This window comes from Paramisgurnus dabryanus, chromosome 2, assembly GCF_030506205.2.
Source record: "Paramisgurnus dabryanus chromosome 2, PD_genome_1.1, whole genome shotgun sequence".
NCBI classification, from domain to species: Eukaryota; Metazoa; Chordata; class Actinopteri; order Cypriniformes; family Cobitidae; genus Paramisgurnus; species Paramisgurnus dabryanus.
The window spans coordinates 10103294-10131154 of NC_133338.1; the positions used below are offsets into that span (position 1 = coordinate 10103294).

General features: G+C 36.2%; 1 protein-coding gene across 1 annotated transcript; it reads left to right on the forward strand.

The window, feature by feature from the left end:
* Window positions 1-94: 94 nt before the first annotated feature.
* On the forward strand, window positions 95-27507 carry adisspb (adipose secreted signaling protein b). The gene is made up of 6 exons (XM_065294313.2): window positions 95-313; window positions 7006-7103; window positions 13507-13643; window positions 19702-19840; window positions 23527-23652; window positions 26344-27507. The coding sequence occupies exons 2-6, from the start codon at window positions 7085-7087 to the stop codon at window positions 26442-26444; spliced, it is 522 nt and encodes a 173-aa protein (XP_065150385.1). The 5' UTR covers window positions 95-313; window positions 7006-7084; the 3' UTR covers window positions 26445-27507.
* The last annotated feature ends 354 nt before the right edge of the window (window positions 27508-27861 follow it).

A 27861-nucleotide genomic window follows, 5' to 3' on the forward strand; every position in this document is an offset into this window, starting at 1 on the left:
TTATGCCCGGAACAAAATGGCTGACGCGTTGACATATCGCAGCTATGCTCCAAAGATTCCAATGCGCCATCTATGTCTTGGTAAAAAAGAGGCGGCGAATGCAGCACACCACGCGATTTACCCGGAAGCTGTGGTTCATATTATTTGAAATCGTGCAGTTTTTCCTACAGCATCAACTGACTGGACCTGAGCGGTTCTGCGAGTCCAGGGTTCTGTTTGAAGCATATTTTGAGGCAAATTAAACATTCTGTTCTGTGAGTTTAGACTAAAGCTTAAATCTACGATCCCGACACTACTTTACAATCCAAAATAGGTAAGTACACATTTTATACCATGTTGTGTGAGACTGTTAAAAGTGCACGCGTCTGAAATATATTATCATTATTATAAGTTTATGTCTTTCGAGTTTCATTGTTTCAGCGTATAGTTCCGTGTGAAGAATACGTCTTTACATAGTCCCATAGATAGAGTCTTTGGTCAGTAGTTTTTTTTTCATAAAACCCTTCTTCTGTGACCTACTAACTACGAAATATAATTTCAAATGCATATCGCTCATGGTAAATATAGTCCTTAGTGATTTATGTGTGCCTTAAATGCCTAAGGATAATAACTGTGCAGTTAAAGACTGCCAGCATATTCTGCTTAATGACATTTAAAGCATGCAGATACATAGAAATGTGCAATGTAAAGATGCACACAAAATTGTGCTGCTAAAAAATTGAGGTTTGTTTTCTGTTTGCAATGTAAAGAGGAAAAGGTTATATTTCCTGTGTGTATTTGTGTTTCTCTGTGTATTTGTTTTCTTGTTTATGATAGTAAGAATAGATAAGAAGTATAGAGGAAAATCGTTATGTTGGAAATATGTACAGGATATAGAGAAAATACATTTAATACAGAGCTGTCTTGTAATGAATCGTACCTTTGATGTCAATTTTGTCTTATGACAGTAAATGACATGGCAAACAACAGGAAATGACACAGAAGTGTTATTGCACAACAAATATTAAGTATTTAGGCTCACTTCTTAACCTGTGAGCAATGGCAGATATCGCTCTCTTGCCCGCCCCTAAATACGTGACGACACGTGAAAACTATCAATATGGGGACAATGCAGTGTTCAGTTTAGCCGCTCTGGTGACGAAAGCGCCTCCTTTGGGTTTTCTTAATTATCAATTGATAAATACTGATGAATCTCTGGAAGAGGGGGTCTAAACAGAGACGTGCGAGCCACTTGCCAACCTGTGTGCGTTTGCACTGTCTTTGAATAAAGGTCTTTTTACTGCAGTTTGATTTTAAAAAACAAAATTGATGATACAGTTAAAGCCAGGTTTAATTATTGGTTGGAATTCTTTTTATTGTGACTTAAGCATGCAATTTCTTTCCCCATTCAATGTGATGGGACTTTGGTCTGCCCGGAGCATTGCAAACATGGCGACCTCGTGGCGTGCCTACCCTAAAGGGACTTGATATGGCTCAGATCACTTCAGCCCTGTTTATGTCTGGTTTCAACATGCGTTTTTGCTTGATCGGATCACAAATGGATGAGAGAGAGAGAGCGAGAGAGAGAGAGAGAGAGACATCCCGTTCAAACCTAGTCTTTTTACCCATCTTTTTTCGACTGCTTCTGTCCTAATTCCTTTGAGGGGAGGGTTTTTCCTTTGTTAACTTGTGGTGTACATTAAAGGGGCCATAGCAAGAGTGGTGTCCATGTTTAAGTGCTATAATTGGGTCCCCAGTGCTTCTATCAAGCTAGAAAATGTGAAAAAGATCAACCCAATTACCTAATTAACCATTCTCTGCAGGCATGTAAAAAAATAGATCATCCAAATTTGACTCCCTTTGTATTGTCAGAAGGGGATAATACCACCTTTTAATCGCACTATCCAATCACAGCACTGCAATTTAGTGCAGAGATCAGCTTATTTGCATTTAAAAGGACAAACCCAAAAAACGATTTACATGGTATTCTAAGCTAAAACTTCACATATGTACTCTGGGAACACCAAAGATTTATTTTGCATCTTAAAAATCTTGGGAAATGTCCACTTTAAAGTCTCCAAACTCAGATTGTCCCAGACAGCAATAGAAGTCATCATAAAAGATTCATTACTTCATTACTTAATTTTACACTGCATTGTAGAGCTGCACAATTAATTACAATTACGGATGAAACAATTACATAATCGCCAAAACCCTCAAATACAGCTGCCCATTTTTGCTCATTTTGGGGGTTTCGTCAGTATGTTTGGGCCAGTGTTGGGCAGTAACTAATTACTAATAACTAGTTACTATAATAATATTATTTCCCTGGTAACTGGTAGCTTTCAATACCGATAGTTACTGATCAGCTGTATTGGTATCAGTATCAATACAAATTTTAACGATACCCATCCCTGTTTGCAACTACGTGCCAAGTTCTGCCAACTTATTCTACTTACCCCTTCCCAAAACCTGGCCCAAATAGTCCACTAATACTCTCGACACTTAGATGAAATATAGTGGCAAATAAATAAGAGGTAGTTGACATGTAGATGCAGAGTTACATATCTTTAGTAGAATGTCTGAAGTGGGGTGGGAATCATTTGGACCTCGTTATTTGATTCAGAATTGATTCTTAGGATCCTAATTTGATTCAGAATCGTTTCTCTACGTACTCAATTATCATATTTGTGACATCATTCTAGTATTTGGACTTTTGCTACTAGTGTCTGAACTGTCATATACTGTATTTTAATGCAACTAAGTGCTCAATAAAGTCATTCTTATACATGTATTTCCGTTTCTGATGTTATACACAAAAAACAGAAAAAAATAGAAATTAAATGTGACGCACTTTAATGTTTCAGATCATAAAACTAATTTTAATAGTTATCAAATATAACATAAGTAAACACAACCTGCAGTTTTTATGACGGCAGGAAAACTTAATCCAAACACACATGGCCCTGTGTGAAAAAGTGCTTGCCCCTAAACCTAATAACTGGTTTAGCTACCCTATGCAGCAACAACTGCAATCAGGTGTTTGCGATAACTTGAAATGAGTCTGTTACTGCGCTGTGTAGAAATTTTGGGTCACTCCTCCTTGCAGAATTGTTGTAATTCAGCCACATTGGAGGGTTTTCGGGCAAGAATCCTTTTTAAGGTCATGTCACAGCATCTCAAAAGGATTGATGTCAGGACTTTGACTAGGCCACTTCAAAGTCTTCATTTTGTCTTTCTTCAGCCATTCAGAGGTGCACTTGCTGAAGTTTGCTTCAGCTTGGCTGGACATTGTCCTTCAAGATTTTTTGGTAGACAGCAGAATTCATGGTTCCACTTATCGGCAAGTCTTCCTGAAGAAGCAAAACCCCAGACCATCACACTACCACCACCACCCCCACCATATTGTACTGTTGGTATGATGTTCTTTTTCTGAAATGGTGTGTTACTTTTACGCCAGATGTAATGGGACACACACCTTCCAAAAAGTTCAACCTCTGTCTCTTCAGTCCACAGAGTATTTTCCCAAAATGTTTTCTGGCAAAACTTAGACGAGCCTTTATATTCTTTTAGCTCAGCAGTGGTTTTCGTCTTGGAACTAGGCCATGCAGGCCATTTTTTCCCAGTCTCCTCCTTACGGTGGAGTCATGAACACCGACCTTAATGTGTGCTCTTGGGGTAATTTTGGTTGGGTGGCTCTTTGGGGTGTCTGCACTATTATGTTATGGCAGCTGGCTGAGTTTATTGTTTCAAGGCAACCTGTGTCAGCATGATACATTCCCTTGTCTGTCAATTTATGCTTTTAGCTTTTTCTTAGTAGTGTTACTAATTACTAAAAAATAATTGAATATTACAGTTACCATCCAAAAAAATGTCTAGTTACTTTTTGTTACATACAAAGTCACCAACGCAAAAGCTAGATTTTTCATTTTGCCAACATGTTTGGTTGGTTCCACCTGCCCTGTTGTAGATTTTAGTATACATGTTAATACTTTATTTAATTACAGTTGTTGTTTAAAGAAAGACTTGGAGACAGTTGTACTCTTTATTTAAATGTACCTTTCATGGATTCACAGACTGCAAAAATTATGCAATTACCAATTTTTTTGAGGTGTGTCGACTGTGTAATGCATGCAATATCAACCCTGTGTAAAGCTGACAAAGATGGTTGTTTCTCAACACATTGAAGCAGTTTCTCGGACAGGGTTTAGAGGACTAGGCCTTAATTATATTAGGACATTTTAGTTTTTCAGGGCTCCAGACTAACTTTTTTCACTAGGAGCACAATGGCCCCCAACTGAAAATTTTATGGCCGCAACCAGAAAATTTAGGGGCACAACCAGAAAATTTAGGGGCACAACCAGAAAATTTAAGGGCACAACCAGACAATTTAGGGGCACATATGTAAATCAACATGCTAAGCAAATGTTCACATTTCTACTAAGTAATACACTGTATTACTAATAAATACTTTGATGATGGATGCAGAAAGTACAATGTGTTGTTTTAAATTAATTGTCACATCACAAAAAAAGGTCAAATTTACTAGTCGCACATGATTGTAGCTCAAATATGCATTTTAACCTGGGACCAGTATAAGCCCTGTCTGGGAAACCGCACCATTGTTTTCTCATATCAGATGAAGATTGCTTCAGGTTGAGTTGTGATTTTGAAGTGTAGTTGGTCAGAGACAGATTGATCCTCCCATTGTGTTTCTGCACCACAGTTTAGGAACATGTTGATTGTATTATCCTCACAGTTGTCCACTGCATCACTAAACATCAATGCATCTGTGAAAATAATATAACCATAAACATTTTTATGTTAGTATTTAAAATAAACTTTCATAATGAGAATTATAATGGTACCCATATTAAACAGAACAGTGTGTGAGAGAGATGCTTTAAAAAGAGACAGTAACGTTATACACACAACCTTTAACTTCAGTGTTAAATAATATGTCGTTTAATATGTCATTATCAATATCTGAATGAGAAATTAACTGACCATCTGAAATTTGAAACTTGTAGCAATCACGTGAGCTAATGTAAGAATGTAATGTACTGTAATATCTTGTTGTACTATCATAATTAAAAAATATAGGTGGGCAATTAAAATCATTTAAAATAGTTGCATTTTATAAAGTAACGTTACTGATCTTAAGTTTATTCGTAGAACGGACTTCACAATTCTAACGTTAGGCGAACGAGCACATTTAGCTAAGATAGCTTACCTGAAACTGACCTCCTTTTCAACACCAGGCGTGGTTTTAAAGTTACCGGAACATCGTAGTCGAACCATTACTTGGGATAAGGGTGTTCTTCAGTCGGCTTCCTGTCCGTTAAAATAGGTAAGAAACAAACATAAAGGCTTGAGTGAGCTTTTTTAGGTTTAACGCGTCGCCTTCAGCCACTGCCTCAGCTGCTCATCATCTATGCGGCCGGAAGTACGTTGACAAAATGAGCGCAATGGCGCCACCCTTGTTGTTGTGAAAAATAAGGTGAATAGGTGGCAGCATGGGGCTGAGATAGACTTGGCAGGTGTTCTGCATTAACAATAATAATGTTGTCAGTAACATAAATAGTTTTTTCCAAAAACAGATCTACTTGCTTCACAAGACGTCAATTTGTTGCCTGGAGTCATGAGGATTAGTTTTTTGTTGGATATCTGCTTTTGAGCTCTTAAAGTGGCAGATCTGTTGACATTATATGATAGAGCACAAATATCATTTATTGTTCTGCTGACGAAAAAATGTCAACAACATTAACTACGTGTTAACTTATTCTGCTAACCCCAACCTCTTCCCAAAACCTGCCCCTAATAGTCGTCTAATACTCTGAGAGTTTGGCTGACATATAGTGGCTAATAAATGAGAGGTAGTTGACATGAATATGCAGAGTTACATGTCTGAAGTGTACTATCAAAATAAAGTGTAACCATTGACACACAGGGGCACTTTCCCGGACAGAGCTTATTCTAATCTCAGACTAAAATGCATGCTAGAGCTGCCTTTATTTTTAATGTTGTTAGTGAAAATCTAAAACAAATGGCTAAAAGGACACATCAACGTTAAATCAATTTAAAAAACTGAGAAAACTTTAAAAAGTAGTGAAATTTGATTCACTACTTGGTGCCCAAACATTAGGGCTGTGCCAGAATATTTAATTATTTGAATATTCGTTCAGTGGGTTGACATTAATTTAAAACACCTTGTACACACCTGACATATCTTAACACATATTATCATCATCATTGGTTTGTTTAAGGTATGTTTGTAAAAACTACTAACATGTCCTAATAATACTAAGGCCTAGTCCTGGATTAACCTAAACCCTGTCCGGGAACCTGCCCCTTATTGTTTTATAGATCTCATAACATAATGTTAGACATGAGATGCAAAACTTACAGTTTTTAGTCTTCTCTTTTTACAGTGATATTTATCAAATGTATCAAATATGGATTTGTTTGTTGAGACAGTGCAGTTAAACTTTATTCATTGCAAAATGACTGTGAAGAGAGCCATCCCCAAAGATATATTGTAAAAAAAATTGGAATTGGGTATCATGTGAACGAAGCCATAAAGAACTCTGAGAGGTGTTGTTTTTTTTGCCGTGCCCTTTGTATATAAGCTTTTGAGCATGCCAACTGGTTTAATCAGAATATAATTATAATATTTGTATGCGTAGTCAGTATCAATGCTTGCTTTTGTTAACTAACTACAGTATACTTGTTTGTGATGATTCTACACTTTAGTCCAAGGAAACATTCATTCTTTCAGCTTCTTGATTTGGACAAAAATTATGTGGAATATTAAGCTGAAAAATGCTAGAGCAGTTTTCAAAGGGCTCTTTGGGGTCTCTGCACTATTGTTATAACAGCTGGCCGAGTTTATTGTTTCAAGGCAACCTGTGTCAGCATTAACAAAAAATACACGCCTCTTACCAGAGTTAAAACTGTTTTGTTTTAATCCATTTTAATACATTAAAAGATTTAATACTCTTATTTTGTACTCATTTTCTTATTCAGGGTTCTTTTGTTATTGGGTGATAATTGCCATGAGTCCGTGATTGAGCTTTTCTCCAGTTTGCATCAAATTGACGCCAGAATGGCCACTGCCAAGAAAGGTAAGCTGCTTTCTCTATTTCTTTTAGTTTTTCTTTTTTTAACCTTCTCTATTCTGTGACCTAATTCCATGCTGCTTTTAAATTATTAAATTGGGCTAGGTTCAAGAAACGTTTGCAGGATATTGAACGTTATTTACAACATTATTAGCGTTAATGGCATTAATGCACATCCTTGGAAACATATTAAGAGCGCTTTACGTTCCCGCTCTAGGTGGCGCTAAGAGGCTGGTTTTGCCTGCAGTTGGTAAACCATACTCTCAGTGCCACCTACAGAGCGGGAGCGTAAGCGCACTTCCTATGTGAGTGCGTTAATAATGCTGTAAATAAAGTTCACTTTCTTTCAAAAACGGATCGATTTGCTTCACAAGACGTCAATATATCACCAGACATCGGGATTACTTTTGTTCTGGATATATCTGCTTTGGTCAAACGTGCAGTTGCGTCATTCATTTTGCAGATTAAAACTTTAAATATGGAACCACCCTTGTTTATTTTTCTCTGCACAATGGTAAGCGTTACACACGCCAACTGTTTTTGTTAATTACATAATTAAAGTTTTGTCCATTGTATAATACTTTCGTTTTTATGTTTATGTCCTTCACTATGGTTACAGGCACCGCGTGCGAATATCATACTGGTTTGAGGTCGGTTACTCATTCATACAGACAGTGTTCTATTTGTGTCGTAATGTGCTGTCTGAACAGGACACTTCCAGACTCACACCTGTAAGCAAATACGGTTGTCACTCCCGAAATTTTGTTGTGTGAACGGACCTTAACAGTAGTTCCGCATTACATTACTTATTTTGCACGTAAGTTTTTTTATTTTCATATCGTGTATTCTCCGTTTAAATTCATGCACCGAACCGTGACCCCCGTACCGATTCGGTTTGAAACGAATGCATGTACCGTTCCACCCCTATTTCCCACTTATGTTACATGCTGAATATATGGTACTATTGCACTGTAATAAACACTCTTACTAATTATTGGTCATGAATTTGCTGCACAATGTGACAGTCATATCCTGGTGTGGAGCTAAATTGTTAAACCAGATAAACCACACATAACATTTCTGAACTTTTAAACATTTACACAAGCAGTCTCTACAATGTAAACAATTCCGTTGTTGTACTAACACTTTTAACTTTTATCAACTTGAATGTACAATTCATTTCAGCTTTCTTGACTAGTGAGGAGTTATTATAAATTATAAAAAAATAAAAAAGTTCCACAAGGAATTTTCACAGTGTACTCACGTCGACAAAAATAGCTTTTAATTATACAGAATGTAGAAGATAATAAGTATTGCAGGTTTTTTATCATGATCTTACCACACTGACCTTAAACTGCTTTTTATAAATGTCAGCGAGCCAGGCTCACACTACAGGATGTTCGGCCTGAATTTAGGTGAAATTGTCTGCATTTTAAAAACATAACGGGTGATTTTAGAAAGGTCATACCATACTAGTTAGTAAATTTCTATATTATTAATAGTGTTACAATCTCTATACATCTACATTCTTTCCCCCAAGAGGTAACGTGAAGCGCTCCCTCTGGCACAATAATCTTAAAAAAATCTTGTAGTGTGGGATATCTGTTTTTTTCAGATTTTGTAGTGTGAGGATGTTTAAGATTTGAGAAAAGAATATCAGTCAAGATTGTCTTTATGTGCATGTCGTAACCAGGCTTTATAGTCAACCAGGATTTAAAAAAACTTACTTCAGACCATGTTTTCCACTTTTATAAACTTCCTCTCACCTGTTCTCAGTCAAGATGTTATGTTCATATGGCTCTCTGATATGTCTTGACATCAAAAGTTTAAATATGAGATGATAACCCTTGTGACGGCGCAGTACATGTCGCACCTGACTTACTGTATTTTCGATTTACCAAAGTGAATCCCTTCTCAAAGTGGTCCCCAGGGTTTCTATCAACCTAGAAAATGTGAAAAAGATCAACCCAGTAACTTAGTTTTGGTAAACCATTCTCTGCAAACATATGAAAAAATAGGTTAATGAAATTTGACTCCCCTGTAATGTCAGAAGGGGATAATCCCGCCCCTTAATCAGCACTATCCAACCAGAGCACTGCCATTTAGTGCAGATATCAGCTTATTTGCATTTAAGAGGAAACACCCTAAAACGACACATTTTTGCTCACACCTACAAATTGGCAATTTTAACATGTTAAAGCAACACTATGTAGTTTCCATGTAAAAATGACTTTCAGCTCCCCCATGTGGTTGAAAAGCGCAACAGTGCCTGGTATCAGACACTCTTCTGCAGGCAAGGGGAGGGGCGTGGCTGTGTTTCCTACCCTCCACCACCACTTTCAGAGTGTGCTTGTAGCAGCTAGGAGGCTGCTCAGGTTACAGCAGCAGTAGAATTTGTCCAGTTAAGAGTTGTTCTATCACTGAAATAATTTTAGAGACATTATTTAAAGGTAAAAAAACTACATAGTGTTGCTTTAATTATCTATATGGTGTTTTGAGCTAAAACTTGACATACGCACTCTGGGGACACCAAAGACTTGACATTTAAAAAAAATCTTGTGTCCCCTTCAATTTCGGTCAGTATGGTATAATGGTATGAATTTAAAAAAATACAAATAAAAATTAATAATGCATAGCAAGCTACATAATGATATATGCTAGCACAGAGGTTTCCTAACTTTTTCAGCGTGTGGCCCCCCTTGTGTATGGTGCATTCCTTTGTGGCCCCCCCAAAGAAAATTTGTGACAAAAAACTGTTCTAAAACTCAACATTTTAATAAAAGAACATTAAATTATACAAAAAAGTAGTGCTTTTGGTTTGGTAGCCTTATTTTTTTAGGTTTAATAACACATAATTCATGATAAATTAATGTATTTAATAAAATGTCATAAAACTGGGGCCCCCCTGGCACCATCTCGCGGCCCCCCTGGGGGCCCCGGCCCCCAGTTTGAAAACCACTGTGCTAGCATACTACATTATATAAGTATTATACTCGTAACGAGATTAGTGTCATAGCTGCATACATATTTTTATCTTTTGCATGTTTCTCATATTTTGCACTTGTATGATTTGGCGATTTAAATCCGATCAGGCATTCGCATCTCCTGGGTGCTTTGCTATGAAAGATGCCACAGGAGCACGCTTTGGAAAGTAAAGCGCCTTGGCCTGTGTTTAGCACGTGTTTTTAGACGTGACATGAATGGCCATGTGACCCTGTAATGTATATCGAAATATAGGATATGTGTTTAGAAACCATATTACCGTTATTGAAAAAAACCCACAAAATATACAGACATTGAATTATTGTCCAGCCCTACTTTCCAGACGCCTCTCTGCCTGGACTTCAGACCATATTCCAGAGAAACTGGTTGGTGACCTGTCAGCCGTGCCTGAGACTGTTTATAATGCTCCACATTTGGAGAACAGTTGGAGTCCCGTAGCCTCTGTAATGAGGCCAATAATGTGATCACTCATTCTACGAATGTCATCCTGTCCTAGCTCACATCATTGTAATTTTATCCCTACACCACATGTCCCAGTGCTGCAGCCAAGTTATATCCAAACTATTCCTTATCACTGTACATACAAGCATTATTGCAGGTGTTGTTTTATTAGTTTATATTCCTGAATTTTATTTAATTATTAGTATGTTTAAAAAAACTAGAAATTTACATTTACATTGTGGTGAGAAAGAATCGTTAAAGCAATCTTTTTTAATCAGTCTCATTTATTTTTATTCCAAGCTCAGGGATCTAAAAGTTCCATGATGTAATCTGTTCAGGGTATATTGGTCTGTGGTCACTCACATAAGAATTTGGGTTCTTATGTTTATTATTATAACTGCTCATCATACTTTGTATGAGGAATTTGAACAAAATCCCAAATATTGAACCCTGGCATGTAACTTGTCTTATATAATTTGAACAATAAAACAGGTGTAAAATCCTATAATCAGGTCCAAAGAATTAATTATAAAACGGGCAGTTCTGGTTTTTCATTCTGATTGGTTGAAACGCGTTCTAAGCTATGATAAAATACACTGGTAACCTCACGGTTCAAACCACGTTACATAAGTATCACTGAGCCACTGTTGCTGCGTACTGATTTATGAAAATAAACACCACAGTCTTTAATCATATTTTTTATTTGTCTACAATTGCACAATTAATGGCGATATCCAGATGAATGTCAATAAATATTGTTGAGTCATCTCGTCAATAAAGAGAAAACATTGTCTGAGGAGTTTCTAACTCAAGTTCATACGTCCGCTTTTATCCACTGGGTGGCGATCTTACCCAATTTAAACACTGACGCATTCACTCAACACTGAAAACACAGCGTGTAAGTTTTCATGGATCTGAATCTGATCTCTTACAAAAGTTCTTCACAAAAATGGAATTATCTCCGCTTTTAGCTAAAAAATTTGAGAGGTGATAAGAGAACTAATGAAGGTAGGATGAAACGTTTTTTTGTTTGTTTTTGTTTGAAAGTGGATGGTCGGTTCTTTCATGATTTGATATTTTATGTTTATTTAAAGAAGATAATTTTTCTGCAAGGCATTAAACTAAAACTGGGTGGCAACTTAAAAAAAACCCGCTGACAGGGAAAGAGTTCAGCATGCTTCCAAGCATATTTGATCATCACTTCAACAGTTGCACAATATCAATGTTAATGTATAAATTAGATGAATGGTGATTTATAAAATAAACACCACAGTCTTAAATCATATTTTCATTGTATCTTTGCTGCATCTGTGTTGGTTGGGAACTGCGCTCTGTTTCAGTCACACTTGATTCTGAGGAACTACTTTGTTTGGCGGAAGAGTAATATTTGTACTAATATAGTTACAACGTATTTGTGTTTTTTTTTATAAAATCCCGCTAACGTTATGGATATGAAGTAACCGTTTTATAAACGCAATAAACCCCTCGAAGCGTTGGGTTACCAGTGCATTTTATAACAGCTAAGGGGGTTTTAGAAACTCCGCTTCGCAGCGTGCCTAACAACGCCCCTTAGCTGTTATAAAATGCACTGGTAACCCACTGCTTCTTGGGGTTTATTGCTTTAATGCCACATCTAGGCATCAAAATTTGAGGGTGGGCTATGTTGCTAGGATGGTTGACCACCCAGCAACCATCCTAGCAACCAAATATCCTCGGAATAACTTGCCAACCATAAAAACCTAACAACCTTCCACCATTTTCAACATGAGCACCATTCACATTTTCTCTGAAATGTAAAAATCCTTTATCATTTCTTTATCATTCAATTTAGATTCAGAGATGGATGAATTCAAAGAGGTGTACATGCTGACCGTGTACTTTTCTCAGTACGGTCTGGAGCAATTGGATTTTTAATGCAGTATTAGCATTGATCAGTTTGATCTGTGTCTAAGTCTTTGTCCTGATGTCTTGGCCCACAGTCTCCTTTATTAAATCAGATGTTAAACAATACAAGTTTGAAGGAACATTGCTTAGCTAAACAGATCTAAGCTACATGTTGGATAGGCTTTAAACTGTTCCTCTGATGTCTGGAAATTAAATAAATCCTTCTGGGTGCCAGTCAGAGCATAAATAATGATTGAGGAGACATGTGATCTCTTTAAGGCAGATGAATGGCAGAGGTTAGTGATTTACTGAAAAAAAAATTCTGGGACGAAACCGATACCAAAAATTTGGATAGAACTGGCTGAAAACTGGAAATATTAATTACAGTATTATAATTGTATAAATTTTTGTATTATTATATTATAATATTATTTTTTTTGTTTCATTAAGTTTGAATAAAAAAAGAAATGAAGCTTTTAAAAATTGAGCTTTTGAGTTTGGCTAGAAGCATTTGTATTCGCATACGTAGGTGGTTGCCTTCAAAAATGGCAATGGTCAACCTGTTAATAGTGATCTGAATAACAACACTTGTTTATTGATAAGTATTTGTAGGGAATTAAAGAGAGATTTTGCACAAACATCAATTTCATTCTTTCATTAACCAACACGGTTATATTTAGCTGAATGGTATGCTTTGTTTTAAAGTTAAATTTAAAGGCCAAGTACCATAGATTATGCAATGTGTGCTACTACTATATACCACAACAGATAAAATAAGCAGATAAGCTTTTGCAGTCTTACTTATACAACCGGTCTATGCTATAAAACTTTTTTTGAGAGCATAAAGATATGACAAGTGATGTGATGTTCTGATGGTATTGATAGTCCCAGATTTCATTGCTCTAGCTGTCAAATGGTAGGTAAGATTTATATCATTGCGACTTTGAAATGCTTATTTCTAAACATCTCATTCAGTGTAGTAGAATGCGGATCAGGAAGTTCAGAGACCTACTGTCAATCACTGCTCATTTTGACAAATGCATGTGTAATTATTAGTGCTGTGTTTTTCTTTTTACTGTAGCATCGTCTAAGACAGGGGGGATTCGTTTCGCAGAGGATCCGGCTGCTGCCGCTCAGTCCCATGTGCATTTCGACGAGAAACTGCATGACTCTGTCGTCATGGTGATGCCGGAGTCAAATGGGAACTTCATAGTTAAGGTGAGGAGTTGTATTACTGGGGTAATTAGCTTCATTCAGTGTAAAGGGCCGTTCACATTATAAGCATAACTAAAAATAAAACGTTTTTTAAAACTGTATTAAAAGAGAATAGTGGAGTTCACATTACACTTGTACCAATAAAAATAAAGATACAAGGAATGATATTGTTGGTACCTGATGAACGATAAACCAATGACAGCCAATCAGGTCTACTTGATTCTAAAGTGCACTCGCATTTGAAATGACAAGCACGGTGGAGAGGCTATTACATAAAATTACCTCAGGTGTCCAGCGCAAAGGTTTTATTAGACTATACGAAAAGGTAAGATATTAGATGACACAAACTAGATTTACTGTTTAGAGATACGCAAAATGCAGTGTGTTTAGGACATCTCCTGGTTATAGCTTCTGTTAATGCAACAAAAACAGCATATTTATACATTTAATGACATGTGAATATATGCAATATTAGTTAATGCCATTTGAAGGCAAATGATTTGTGCGAATACCGCTCCTTCCGAGCGAATTAGCATAAAGTTATCTTTATCATCCGGTGGTGTGGATGCTAGTTATGTAGTTATCGCTACAATGTGAACGGCCCTTAAGGGTCTTAAATCAGAAATATGAACTTGTATTCATACAGGAAGATGTGAAATGTTTCACAACAAAAACTTATATTACAATCTGGATACACTTTCTCACAATTAGAATTATTATTTTTTTGCCTGGCTGACAATAAAATGGCTTTTATTGAAATAAGTACATGAGCCATACAATATGTAGAGACCAGTGATAACATAGTCTTGATCTGGGCTGTCTTAAAAAGAAATAACCACCTAGTAGTAATTAGGGGTGGCACGGTTCACAAAACCCTCGGTTCGGTTCGTATCACGGTTCTATGGTCACGGTTCTCGGTTCAGTACGGTTCTTGTTGTTATTTTTTCTTTAAATTTCTAACACTCCAGAAATGTATTATCTTATTAATGTATTAATTATCCATAATTTAGGATACAGTATAAAAAAAAAGTTATATCATGTAATCATGCACAAACTGAATTTGACTTTAAGCACATTATTGGGACCATCTCCGAGGAAAGCCAGATGAGATTTTGATAGAGCAAGAGGGAAGACATTGATGATTTCAACATGCTTTTCATTTATTTGGCAAAAAGAGAATGTGTATTGCCATCTACATGAACTTTATGTGCATTTTTAGCACACAAAGATAACTTGCATTTATTAAAATGCCAACTTCAGTGTAGCTCTTAGATTTATCACTGAGAGGCTGCTTTAATACTGAGAGTATATGTGGACGAGAAAGAAACATAACCTTTACACCTGTAATATTTAAATCCGTCTCTTTTGTCCACTTTTGACCACTTCTGTCCTGATTACTTTGAGGGGCAATTTCTGAAATAAGATCGCGCAACTTTCACACGCTAGTAAAATGAAACTACGTGGAAATCAGCCGCTTTAATTGTATCAATGAAAGGCTAAAAATAGCGCTAAATACGAAAAGATGTAAAACTTTCAGTACCTCAGATTAGATAAATGGTTGGAGAGAAGGCGATCTCCTGTGGCTGTTCGAGCACATTCAACCCATAGACTGCAGTTCAATCTATTGTTTTATTTTCGCTGTCATCATAGGTAACATGAAATAAAAATGTTTCCACACACCAAACTTCTACGACGCTGGCGCATCCTCCAACTGCGGGCAGACTTCCTTTTCTCTCCCACTTGCCATTTCTACACTTAACATAACCTGCAGTACTTCTACTCCAAACCAGTCACCTCTTCTTTCGCGCGAAAGGGAAACACGCTATCTGAGGTCACATACAGGGCATGAGACTATAAGACTACATTGCGCATGCCATGAACCGTTGAACCGTGCGGCACACACGCGCTCCGAACCGAGACAAGCGAACCGAACGGTTCAGATTTTTTTCATGGACCGTGCCACCCCTAGTAGTAATATAGCTTGAAATTTTTTTTTTTTTAAACCTTGTTTATATACTAGATTATAACATGAACACGGTGGCAATATCACACCTATGAAAATATCATTAGGTAACTTCTTTAAGGAGATCATTAAGATTACTTTCCTGAAATTAACAGGATTTTAAACACGAAAAAAATTCGGGAAGGTCTTAACCGTATAAATTAAGTATTGATTGAATTTGAAAAAGTGGGAGTTTCATACCAGAATGTAAAAAGAAACAGGGATTGGTTAATAAGTCATTTTAATGGAAGAATTCAAAACATAATGAAAATTTTAAATGGAGTTTCATGCACAGTAAGTCAAGCAATGTCTTTATTTAATGTTGAATTCAAACCGTTTAAGGATGCTGCAAATACATATGATGCCGTGAGAACAAAAACTTTGAGCATATTTGAAAAGACACAGACTCCAGTGTGTGCTGTCCTCCCACTCACAAATATCTTTCAAAGAGACCAGATATACAAACATGCTCGCATTCACCCCACAGTGGGTGGTGTTCTGATTGCAGCTGTCTCTCTGAAGCTGCCGCTTTTTGCTGTCCCATTCTTTCCTGCAAGCACACACATACATTCACACGAACTGGTGTTAACAGATATGACAGCAACTCTTTAGCTATCTGCCCTGTTAATGGCCTATGTTTCCATAGAGACAGCAAGTGTCTGTGTTTGTTCTATTTTATTCTTGTGTTTGATGATGGCTCATGTCTTTGATATAATGCCATGGTAAGAACCAGTTACAGCTTTGATGTTGGTATGTGGTTTTCAGTTGCATATTAATTTTAAGTTTTGAAATTTTACTTCAGTTCCACCTGCTCTATCATATTTTGTTACAGCTATTGATGGAAGGTTATTGTGATCTTTTTATGATGCTGAATTTGTAAGCAGCTAAAGCTATTTTGTACATAAAATCACCCTACATAATGTAACACATTCTGTGAAAATATAATCTTGATATCTTTAATATTCATGTCAAAGATTAAAATCATGATTGTAATCAAACTTTGATGCTCCTTAAGTACTTTAAATCTTTTTTTTTAAACAGTTAAATTGCTGTTTTGTCTGTTTCACGCTTGCGCACCTGTTGCTATCGCTATGACAGCAAGTCTAGGATGAGCTTCGAAGAACCAAATAATCCAAGATCATGCCAAATCGCCAACAATCAAATCCAGCTAAGTGAGTTAGTGACGTACGAAGATTATGCCCCAGGTGTCAATGGAACTCACCAACAGTCACAAAAGACTGCCTACTTTCCGCCTATAGACCAATTTAGAGTAGACGTCACAGTTACGTCACTGCAAGCTGCGCGCGCAATGCGGTTTTAGAAAAACAGTGGAAATGAATTAGACACGAGTGAAAAGAGCAAGATAACTCACTAGAAAATGTCCTGTTGTGCTGTTAAGTGTCAGAATAAGAATGCCAAAAAAGATGGCTTTCATTTTTATAGAATACCATCGTCGAAGACATCATTTGAAGATAAACGTAGGTGTTTATGATTACAATAAGCGCTTAAACGGACAGAATCGAGCGAGGAAATCATCTGGGAATCTTTTAATAATTAGAATAGAAAATAAATAGAGAAGATGTCCGGTGTTCTGTCGAAGTCTGTTCCCTCAATGTGTTTCTTATAGCGTTTTTATCAAGTTACAATTATAATTTATTCAGAATAAATGTTTTTTTATACTGAAAAAGCAATAATATCACAATTTTTTTTAATATTTCATAATTTTTTCGTTTTCTATTATTTCTTTTTATTTCCTTATATCTTAGCTTATGTCTTCTTCCTGTTTGTTCTAAAATTATTATGTTTACATACTTAATAAATATATAAATATAGCACACACACACACACATGATGTAAAGTGTTATTAATATATAAACAGGCCTTTTTAATGTATGTTTAAACATAATACTTTTATAATAGTTTAAGAACAAACACGTAAGATAAATATAAGGAAGAAATAATAGAAAACAGGAAAATTATGAAATATTTAATAAACGCTATTATATATAATACAGTATTGCTTTTATATGTACTTTAGCGATTCAGACTGTAAAAATAATTGATTTAGCAAAAAAGAACAATATACATTACATACATGCATATCAGTAGCCAAGCCATTTAAACTTTTTATTTATCTAAAAAATAAACGTAACGTGATTAAAACGCTATAAGAAACATTGCACTAAAGGGAAACATAGGGGAATCAGACTTCGATAGAACACCGGATCCATAAAAATCCCGGTTTAATGCTAAAAAACTTCACAACCCTACAGCGGAGCAGTCACTTTCTGCAACCAGTTTGGCTCCGCCCACAAAAAACGTAATCTCTGTTTGCAAACACAAAATTGGTCTATAGATCTAATCTATGTTGTACGCGAGCAAAATGTATTTCCATTGGTCCTTAACCCACAGTGGTCAGCGCAGTCTTTAAGCTATCATTGAAAAAAACAAAAGTGGCTGCTTTCTGCCTCAAAAATGTGCAGAATAGAGGCGGAGACTTAAGCTGCGTCCGAAACCGCATACTGTATAGTAGGTACTGAATAAGATGAAGTACCTACTTACTTGGCATTAAAACAGTAGGCACTGTACAGTATGAATCCTGGTAGTATGAATGAGATTCGGACGTACTACATCCGCCATGTTGCTACATCACGTGACATACGTCGTCATCACGTCATGTCATTTCAGCGCGAAAACAGCCGCGTGCCTCTTCTTCTTCGTTGGATAACTCCTCGTCCGGGGCATCATGGGATAGTGAAGCGTCCATCGTATGCACACTGCAAAATCTAACCGGAAGTAGTAGGTCATCCGGGTACTTTTCGCATACTGTTTTTCGAATACTATGTATTCGGACATACTACTCGCCTCGCCTACTGCTTTTCGCGTACTATATAGTATGTAGTAGGCGGTTTCGGACGCAGCATTAGTGTCCCTTTATAGGGTATATGCGCAACTTACTTCCGCATTCCTGTTAAACATAGTATGCTCTGTTCTGTATGCTCTACGCTGACACGGTGATGTATATGTAGCCTTCAGGAGCTACCAAAGACCCATGTCCAGTGGATGTGCTCATTAACACATTAAACCTAAATAAAAGAAAATTTTACTTTTTTTAAACTTAATAGCTTTAGACAAAGGCATTTTCTTCTCACATACATTTAGATATTAGAATAAAAAAGAACACAACACAAATAATAATAACAAGCTACGATAGCACATACCGGCAACTGGAAGTGATCAACCCAGTTTTCGGTGACGTTCGACGTATACTGTAATGTGGCCGGCCTGATGGGGCATACACCAAATGCCATTGCCTCACATTTGGTGGGTAGGCAGCACAAGGCACATCTGTGCAATAACTCATGCAGTCTAAGAAATAGGCCCTTTATGTACATGGATAAAGTCTTTAAATCTTTGAATTCAGCTCATGGAAAATGGGGGCAAAAACAAAAGTGTTACATTTATTTTGTTCAGTGTATTTGATGCAACCTGATCTCACGAATTTCCGTGGCATAGTCACGGAATTTTTTGCTCCTTTTTCCGTGGCATTCTCACGGATCTCCGCATATTTCCGTGGCCCTGCCACGGACTTTCTTTTCCGTGGCATTCTCACGGATTGGTTACTCAACTGTTTTGTCCTATTTTCTTACCATTGTCGCTTCGGTTTAGGGTTAGATTTACATAAAATGACATCCCTACCCAAACCCAACTCTAACCCCAACGCCAGGCAACAATTGATTAAATTTTAGAAAATATAAAGGAATACATCAGAAAAAATAGTATAAACCAGTACTTAAAGTGAAATACTAACGCAAACACCAAATCTAACCCTAAACCGAAGCGACAATGGTTTGAAAATAGGAAAAAGCAGTTGAGTAACCAATCCATGAGAATGCCACGGAAAAGAAAGTCCGTGGCAGGGCCACGGAAATATGCGGAGATCCGTGAGAATGCCACGGAAAAATGAGCAAAAAATTCCGTGACTATCCCACGGAACTTTGTGAGATCATGTTGATTTGATGGTGACTTCTATACTAAAGAAAATGTTCATATCATCAGGTGGGCTTCCTGAAAACACAGCACCGGTACGAGATTGTGTTCACGCTGCCTGAGGTCCCAGAGCTTGGGAAAGACGTGTGTCCTGCACCTATTCCAAACCCACACCTCCGCATTACTAATTTAACAGTATCTTCAGATGGTAAGCTCTGCCCTACGATTCCAACCCAACTATTAACATACATGTATCATGTACAGCTTCACTGTGAAATTATTATCGGTAGAAAAATGAAATGAAAGAAAACTGGAAATACATTTATTAACAACATTTTGCCAACGTTTTGTTTGCATACACCATTCTACAATAGTGTGCTGAGACATCAGAGACCCTCCCTTGAAATCTGATCACAAGTGGAGATGCCTTTGACAGCAAGGTTTCACATCTGGCCACAGTTAGGAGAAGAAAAAACGAACAGATTATTCCTTAATGCCGTTTAATTAATCTGTGTATTGCATAAATGACAGATATTGCACAAATGTCCTCTTTCCTGCCCACATCTTACTCTTCTGTTAAAGTAATCTTGATCTATCTTTGTTTCTAGGTGGTTCTATCGAGGCAAAAAAAAAATCTAAGTTTGCTATCACACATCTTTAAAAAAGCAGAAGTAGTACATGTGAACGCTTCCTTTTTGAAACAAAACCTTTGAAAAATTTATTTCCCATGAGAGACAAATATTTTTTTGATGAACTGATTTTTCACATAACCAGTTTCAACCAGTTTTACTAAGAGTCTATTAAATGCAAACGACAAAAGTCCTTCAGCCACAAAGGCTAGGAAAGGTAGGCGTACCACTGTACAAAAGATGATGAACCATGCATTTATAATCAGTAAAAAGTTAGGAAACATATGTGATGTGCTTTATTTAAATCGCTGCATACTAATAGAACTGGCATCGGTTTAATGATTTGTGTGTTTAATGATATGTAAATTAGTGAATTTTTTTATGTAGATACCCTCCTGTACATTGATCATGTCTCAAGAGAAAAGCTGTATTACAATGAGGAGTGCAGATGTTTGCATGTAGTCATTGGACATTTGTCAAATGAGTGTCAGAATGTTCATTATATTGTAGATTTGAATGTAAATTGTATTATTGCTTGGACAGCTATTGAGTACAGTGCACTAAATTATAAGTATTCATACCCCCTTTACTTTTTCAGTTTTTTTATTATTATTATTAAACCTTTATTTTACCAGGAAAGAAAGCACATTCAGATTAAAAATCTTTTACAAGAGCATCCTGGTCAAGATTGACAGATACAAGCACATTTGAGTTTAAACAAATAACATCAACAATACATATACATTTACACACACAAGCAAATACATCAAATTTCAATATAAATTTAAAACTAGTTAAAACATCTACAGCCTGATGTTTCATTCTCCAAATCATGTAAACGTTTTTTAAAAGTGTCCAACGGAACCAGTCCTCAGATTTAATGCACTTTGCAAACAATTCCAGGCAGAGGGAACAGGAAATTTAAATGCCTTTTTCCCCACATTCAGTACGTACCACTGGAACAGAAAGTAAAAATAATAATTGTGACCAGAGGCTATAGCTACAAGCATACTTTTTACAAATGTATGTTTAAAGATATGATGGAAGTAAACCCAGGATAGATTTATATATAAAAACATGCCATTGTTTTTGTCTTCTGATGGACAACCCAAACCAGCCAACCCAGATAACACAGTAAAGATGCATGCATATATATAACATCACCGTAAGTTTTGTTATGTTGCAACCTGATACTGCAATCATTTAGTTTTGTCTCATTTTATAATCCGTATCCCAAAATGACAGTGAAAATAGAATTTTTAGAAAAGTATGTTTATTTAAAATTTCAAGTTAGTCTATGATGCAACAAGCTTTGCACATCTGGATTTGGGGGATTTTCTGCCTTTCTTTGCAGATCCTCTCAAGCTCAGTCAGGTTGGATAGGGACCGTCAATAGACAGCCATTTTCGGGTTTCTGAAGTAATGAGGGGCTGAATTCTTACTGAATGCTCTATAAGCCATGCATAGGCTGATTCGTGGGCTGAAAATTGTATGGATCTTTTCATAGCATTGCTGTTTCCTTGAGACAACACAATGAAAATTGTCACTAACTGTTCAGACAGTGGAGAACACGCTGTGTCTGGCAAAAAAAATAAAAATATTGATTACCAGGTTTGGCTTTACATGCAATGTGTAGCATTACAAACCATGTCTCCAGGCTTATCCCATAGTCGAGTCACAAACTTGAGTGTGTTAAGTTGATATTCTATGAATGAGACAAAGACAAAATTATTCCTTAACTCTTTCACCGCCAGCATTTTTAAAAAAAGTTGCCAGCCAGCGCCAGCGTTTTTCATGATTTTCACCAAAGTTTAATGCCTTCCAGAAAATGTTCTTCTTTAAATATATAAACATACAATATACCAAATGAAAGAACAGACCCTCTGCTTTCAAACAAAAAAAACCGTTTCATCCTACCTTTAGTGGTTCTTTTGCAATCAGCTTTTGAATATGGGCAGGTTTTTGCAAAAACACCATATTTTGAGCAAAAAGCAGAGATAATTCCATTTTTATGACGGACTTTTCATAGAGATCCCATTCAGAGCGATCTTTAAAACAGACACGGACATGCAGCAGCTTGCCATAGAGCAATACTTCCGGTTTTAAAAAGTTCGGAAGGGCGCCACCTGGTGGATAATAGCGGTATTGCGGAAAGACGGAAAATCTCGTCATTGGCGGGGAAGCGTTTTCTCTTAATTGACGAGATATCTCGTCAATGGCGGGGAAAGAGTTAAAGGAATATTCCATTTTCTTAAAAGAAAAATCCAGATAATTTACTCACCACAATGTCATCCAAAATGTTGATGTCTTTCTTTGTTCAGTCGAGATGAAATTATGTTTTTTGAGGAAAACATTGCAGGATTTTTCTCATTTTAATGGACTTTAACAGACACCAACAATTAACACTTAATTCAACACTTAACAGTTTTTTTCAACGGAGTTTCAAAGGACTCTAAATGATCCCAAACGAGGCATAAGGGTCTTGTCTAGCAAAACGATTGTCATTTTTGACAAGAAAAATAACAAATATACACTTTTAAAGCACAACTTTTCGTTTAGGTCCGGTCCAGCGCGACCTAACGTAAATGCGTAGTGACGTAGGGAGGTCACGTGTTACATATATAAAACGCACATTTGCGGACCATTTTAAACAATAAACTGACACAAAGACATTAATTAGTATCAGTTGACATACAACAACGTAGGAACGGTCCTCTTTCACCACATTTGTAAACACTGGGGCGGAGTTTCGCGTTCGTCCGCTGTGACCTCTTGACGTGATGACGTATTGCGTCGGGTCACGCTAGCGGCATGACGACCAAATCTAAACGAGAAGTTGTGTTTTTAAAGTGGATATTTGTTATTTTTATTGTCAAAAATGACAATCGTTTTGCTAGATAAGACCCTTATGCCTCGTTTGGGATCGTTTAGAGTCCTTTGAAACTCCGTTGAAAAAACTGTTAAGTGTTGAGTTGAGTGTTAAGTGGTGGTGTCCATTAAAGTCCATTAAAATGAGAAAAATCCTGCAATGTTTTCCTCAAACAACATAATTTCTTCTCGACTGATCAAAGAAAGACATCAACATTTTGGATGACATGGTGGTGAGTAAATTATCTGGATTTTTCTTTTAAGAAAATGGAATATTCCTTTAATGCCATTTGATTAATCTGTGTATTGCATAAATGACAGATATTGCTCAAATGTCCTCTTCCTGCGCACATCTTACTCTTCTTATAAAGTAATCTTAATCTATCTTTGTTTCTAGGTGGTCTCAGGGTGACTTGCGAATATGTGGCCCTTCAGGAGGGAGTGATGTGCGAGGAGGTTCAGATTCTTAGTGAGAGCAAAGAGGATGTGTGTGTGAAGGTCAAGGTTCATGCCCGTGTCATGGGTAAGTCAGTCACATTAAAAATAGATATATTCCATTTAGGTGGTGTTCCTAAAGGCTATAATGTTATTGTGATATTGACAGTGGTTTTTAAAATTTATACACGCACTGTAACTGTAGAAAGGGAGAATATTCAACCTGATCTCACAAAATACGTGAAATAGTCACGCATTATTTTGCTCAGTTTTGCGTGACATTGTCACGTATTTCCACCATATTACGTGCCCCTGACACGACTTCTTTTCCGTGACAGTTTCACGTATTGGTTACTCAACTGTTTTTCCTATTTTCTTACAATTGTCGCTTCGGTTTGGGGTTAGAACAACCTTCTGTTACATAAAATGACATCCTTACCCAAACCCAACTCTAACCCCAACGTCAGGCGACGATGGTTTAAAAAGCATACGATTTTTTTTTATAAACCAATACATTAAGTGACATCCTAACGCAAACAGCAAATCTAACCCCAAACCGAAGCGAAAATTGTTTAAAAATAGGAAAAACAGTTGAGTAACCAATACGTGAAACTGTCACGGAAAAGCAAGTCGTGTCAGGGGCACGTAATATGGTGGAAATACGTGACAATGTCACGCAAAACTGAGCAAAATAATGCGTGACTATTTCATGGATTTTTGTGAGATAATGTTGAGAATATTAGATGTATGGTTATGTGTTGCCCTCTGCTGGTGCACCTGAGATTTGCTTGTTGGTATTCCTTTGTTGCTCAAACCTGTTTCCCTATTCTTTCTTCTTTTTTTCATATAATAAAAGTGAAAGAGGAGGACTATTGCTTAAGGTTTTTTGTTCTTATTTTAAGACAATGACTTCAATACAGCTTGAATCAAGTATTTAAGTTAAATGCTATAGTCAGAACATGTACTACTTATTATGAATATGTTATAATAACACACTATTTGAAATGCCTTAGCTCCAACAGTCACCTTTATATGGAAAATTTGTAAAAAGTTTAAAAATACATTAACTTTTGACAAGTAACTCAAACTTCTGTTTGTCCATTAATTTTATCATTGTAAAATAATTTTCAAAAAACAAATACACAACTGAATGAATTTTTTTGTGTTGCTTTTAAAGTTCAGATATGGAAAATATTCATTTAGTGGATTAATATTAATATGGATGGGCAGAGTTTTGCAGCACTAAATGTCAGTATGTTTATCAAAAACACTAAACTTTACTAAGTAAGATGTTGTACTCCTAAAAATTTGTTTCATTGTTATTTATTTAGGTCTTTAGGTCGGTTTTGGGCCATAATTTTAAGTTTGGTGCATCACACGGGTTTAAAGATAAAGACATATTTTTTTCTTTAATTACTCTTAAAAAACCATCAAAGGGCAGTTTCCCGAACAGGGTTTATCCTAGTCCCAGACTAAAATGCATGTTTTAGCTGCCTTAAAAAAACATGGACTGACATATCTTAAGTAAGGAATAATTGACGACGGGCCATTGAATTATAAGAAAATAATGCACACCAATTTTTCAAATAATTCAAAGGACCGGAGTCAATTATTCCTCTTATACCACGGTTACCACAAACATTGCTCTGGTGCCTATTTTTTAGACATTTGACAAGTTAGGTGTGCGGTTATCAGAAATTAATGCATACCCACGGAACATTTCTCAGCCAATCAGAATACAGCATTCAACAGACCCGTGGTATAACAATTAATAATGCATTAGCTAGCATGAACTTTTAATAAAAGCTGTAAAAGTATTGTTGATTCATAGTTCATGTTAATTTTAGCATTTATTATTAAACTCATAATTTTAGTTTATGGTGCATTACTGTGTTGACAATAACTAACATTAACAAGAATTAATTAACATGCTGAAAACTATATTGTTTGTTAATGTTAGTTAATGCATTTGCTCATGTTTACTGTTTACCATATTTTTTATTGTAACTTCACACATGCTTACACACACAGAGATGCACAATTAAAGGCGGAGTGCACAATGTTTGAAAAACGCTTTGGAAGAGTGAGTCAGGCCGACTACCAAAACACACTTGTTGCCAATCAGCAGTAAGGGGCATGTCTACTAAACGACATCCTTGCCGAGGTTGCGTATGTGTGGGGCGGGTCTATCAAAAGAAGTCCAGATTCTATTGGGGTAGGGATGTGTATGTTTAGGTGATTTCAAATATCAACATTGGCTTTCAAACAATGTGCACTCCGCCTTTAATAAAATAACTTTCTGCGTTTCAGGCTTTGCATTTTAATTTCTTATTTTATTTTAACCATATGTGACTCAGGCTAAAGTCTCATAATCATGAGATTTGGAGCATTGATTTGGACATACTCTGTCAATAATAAAGAAATCAAGTGTATATTTTTACAAAAATGTTTTTTACATTTTGGAGGATAATTCTGTATAGAAAATATTCAGAAAATCAGAAAGAAAACTGGGTTTTCACATACTGGGTCACATATAGTTCAATTTATTAATTCAGCAAAGTGTCACTTATTTATTTTGATCTGTTTGATTATTAACAATCATTGTGTATGTCAACACCACTCCTATTGTTAGAATGTCCTAGTACTTGCATAATGTTTTGCTACAAATGTATACTTCTTCATCCCAACAACAGTGCATACTTTCAGTGCAGTATAAATAGGTGAACTGGGACATGTCACCAGTCTTTTCCTCTCTTTTTTAATTCATTTTCTGTGTTAGATCGCCAGCATGGAACTCCCATGCTACTGGAAGGCGTGCGGTGCATAGGAGCAGAGCTGGAGTATGACTCTGAACAGAGCGACTGGCAAGGATTTGACTAAACTTCGAAACCTCAGACTTACTGATCAGTGCTGCATATCTCTTAGGTGGGCGGAGAACAGAGTATTCCATTTTCTGGAATTCTATTGATAGCAGCCCAACAATCAAGAACCCAAGGGTATTTTGTCTGTCACTGCTTTCTATTCACAGCATTTTAAACACATTTTGGTTGTTAGCTTGTTTGCATTGTTACAATAGAATGCAGGAATGATCTGTGGTTAATTGTAGCTTTATGTGATTTTGGTCATTTTGTTTCAGGTTTGAAAGAAAACAATCATACCCTGTTGTTTTCTGTCTAAATTCCAGGTGTTATAACCGAATGTCACTTTTAAATGGAAAAAGATTATATGCGTTTTCTTTGATGTTTGTTACTGCATTAACACAAATCTGATCTAATTACAACTGTTGTAAAGAGAATTGATGGAGGACTTAGCTTACTGTGAATCCCCATTATTCATAACACTAGGGGGCACTACTGATCCCCAAATAAATTTTACACCATATAAACCTTGTTGGAATTATAATTAACTGTAGAATTTCATCTACTGAAATTGATTTTTAAAAAATTCTCATCTTTTCTCAGAGATTCTGAAATTTTAGTCCACATATGTTGGTGTTCATAAAATTCTGCCCTAGTTAATTTTGATAATATCACGTAAAGGGCTGCTCAGAATAGATTACATAATTTTTCTTTTATTTGTAATTTTAGTTATTTTGTAGAGCCAAAGTGCCTAAAATTGTATACTTATATGTTTTTTTCTCTTGATGCCAGCATGTCATTTTGGAGCTATTGTCATATTGAATGTCTGAGCTTTACTCAAGCATAAGGTTGTGTCTATTATTGGGTCCTTTTACTGTATATGTAAGATCATTGGATCTCTGGAATTGTACCTGTAATATGAAGATTATACCTTGGAAATATAAATTGTAACTGTATGAAATATTTTCCATATCAGATGTACTTTTATAGTTTCTCTTTGCAAATAGTGTCATTGGTTTGCCTGGCTGAGGATTGTCTTATTGTCGTTTTCTACTTAAAATAAAGTTGACTGTTTGATTTGAAAAGCTTTTACATTTCTTGTAAACCATTGCCTTGAGTATCCACTAGGCGTCAGTCTACGCCATCACGTGGCTCTACCCTCTGGTTTGTGCAATTTAATATAATGGGTTTATTTAACATTTTCACATGTTAATCTTCTCATGTTGTCTATCAAAATAATTGCAGCTATAAATATTACACATGGATTTATTTTGTAGAAATCTTTCTCTTCACTTATGACAATATTTCATGAGGTGAGATTAATAAGACCATCCTGACCTTTATATTTACATTATTATGTATGAGAGTTGACAGGTAAGGTGGTCTCATAGTGGCTGGAGGTTAGGATTTAAAAAACGTACTGGTTGAAAATCAATATT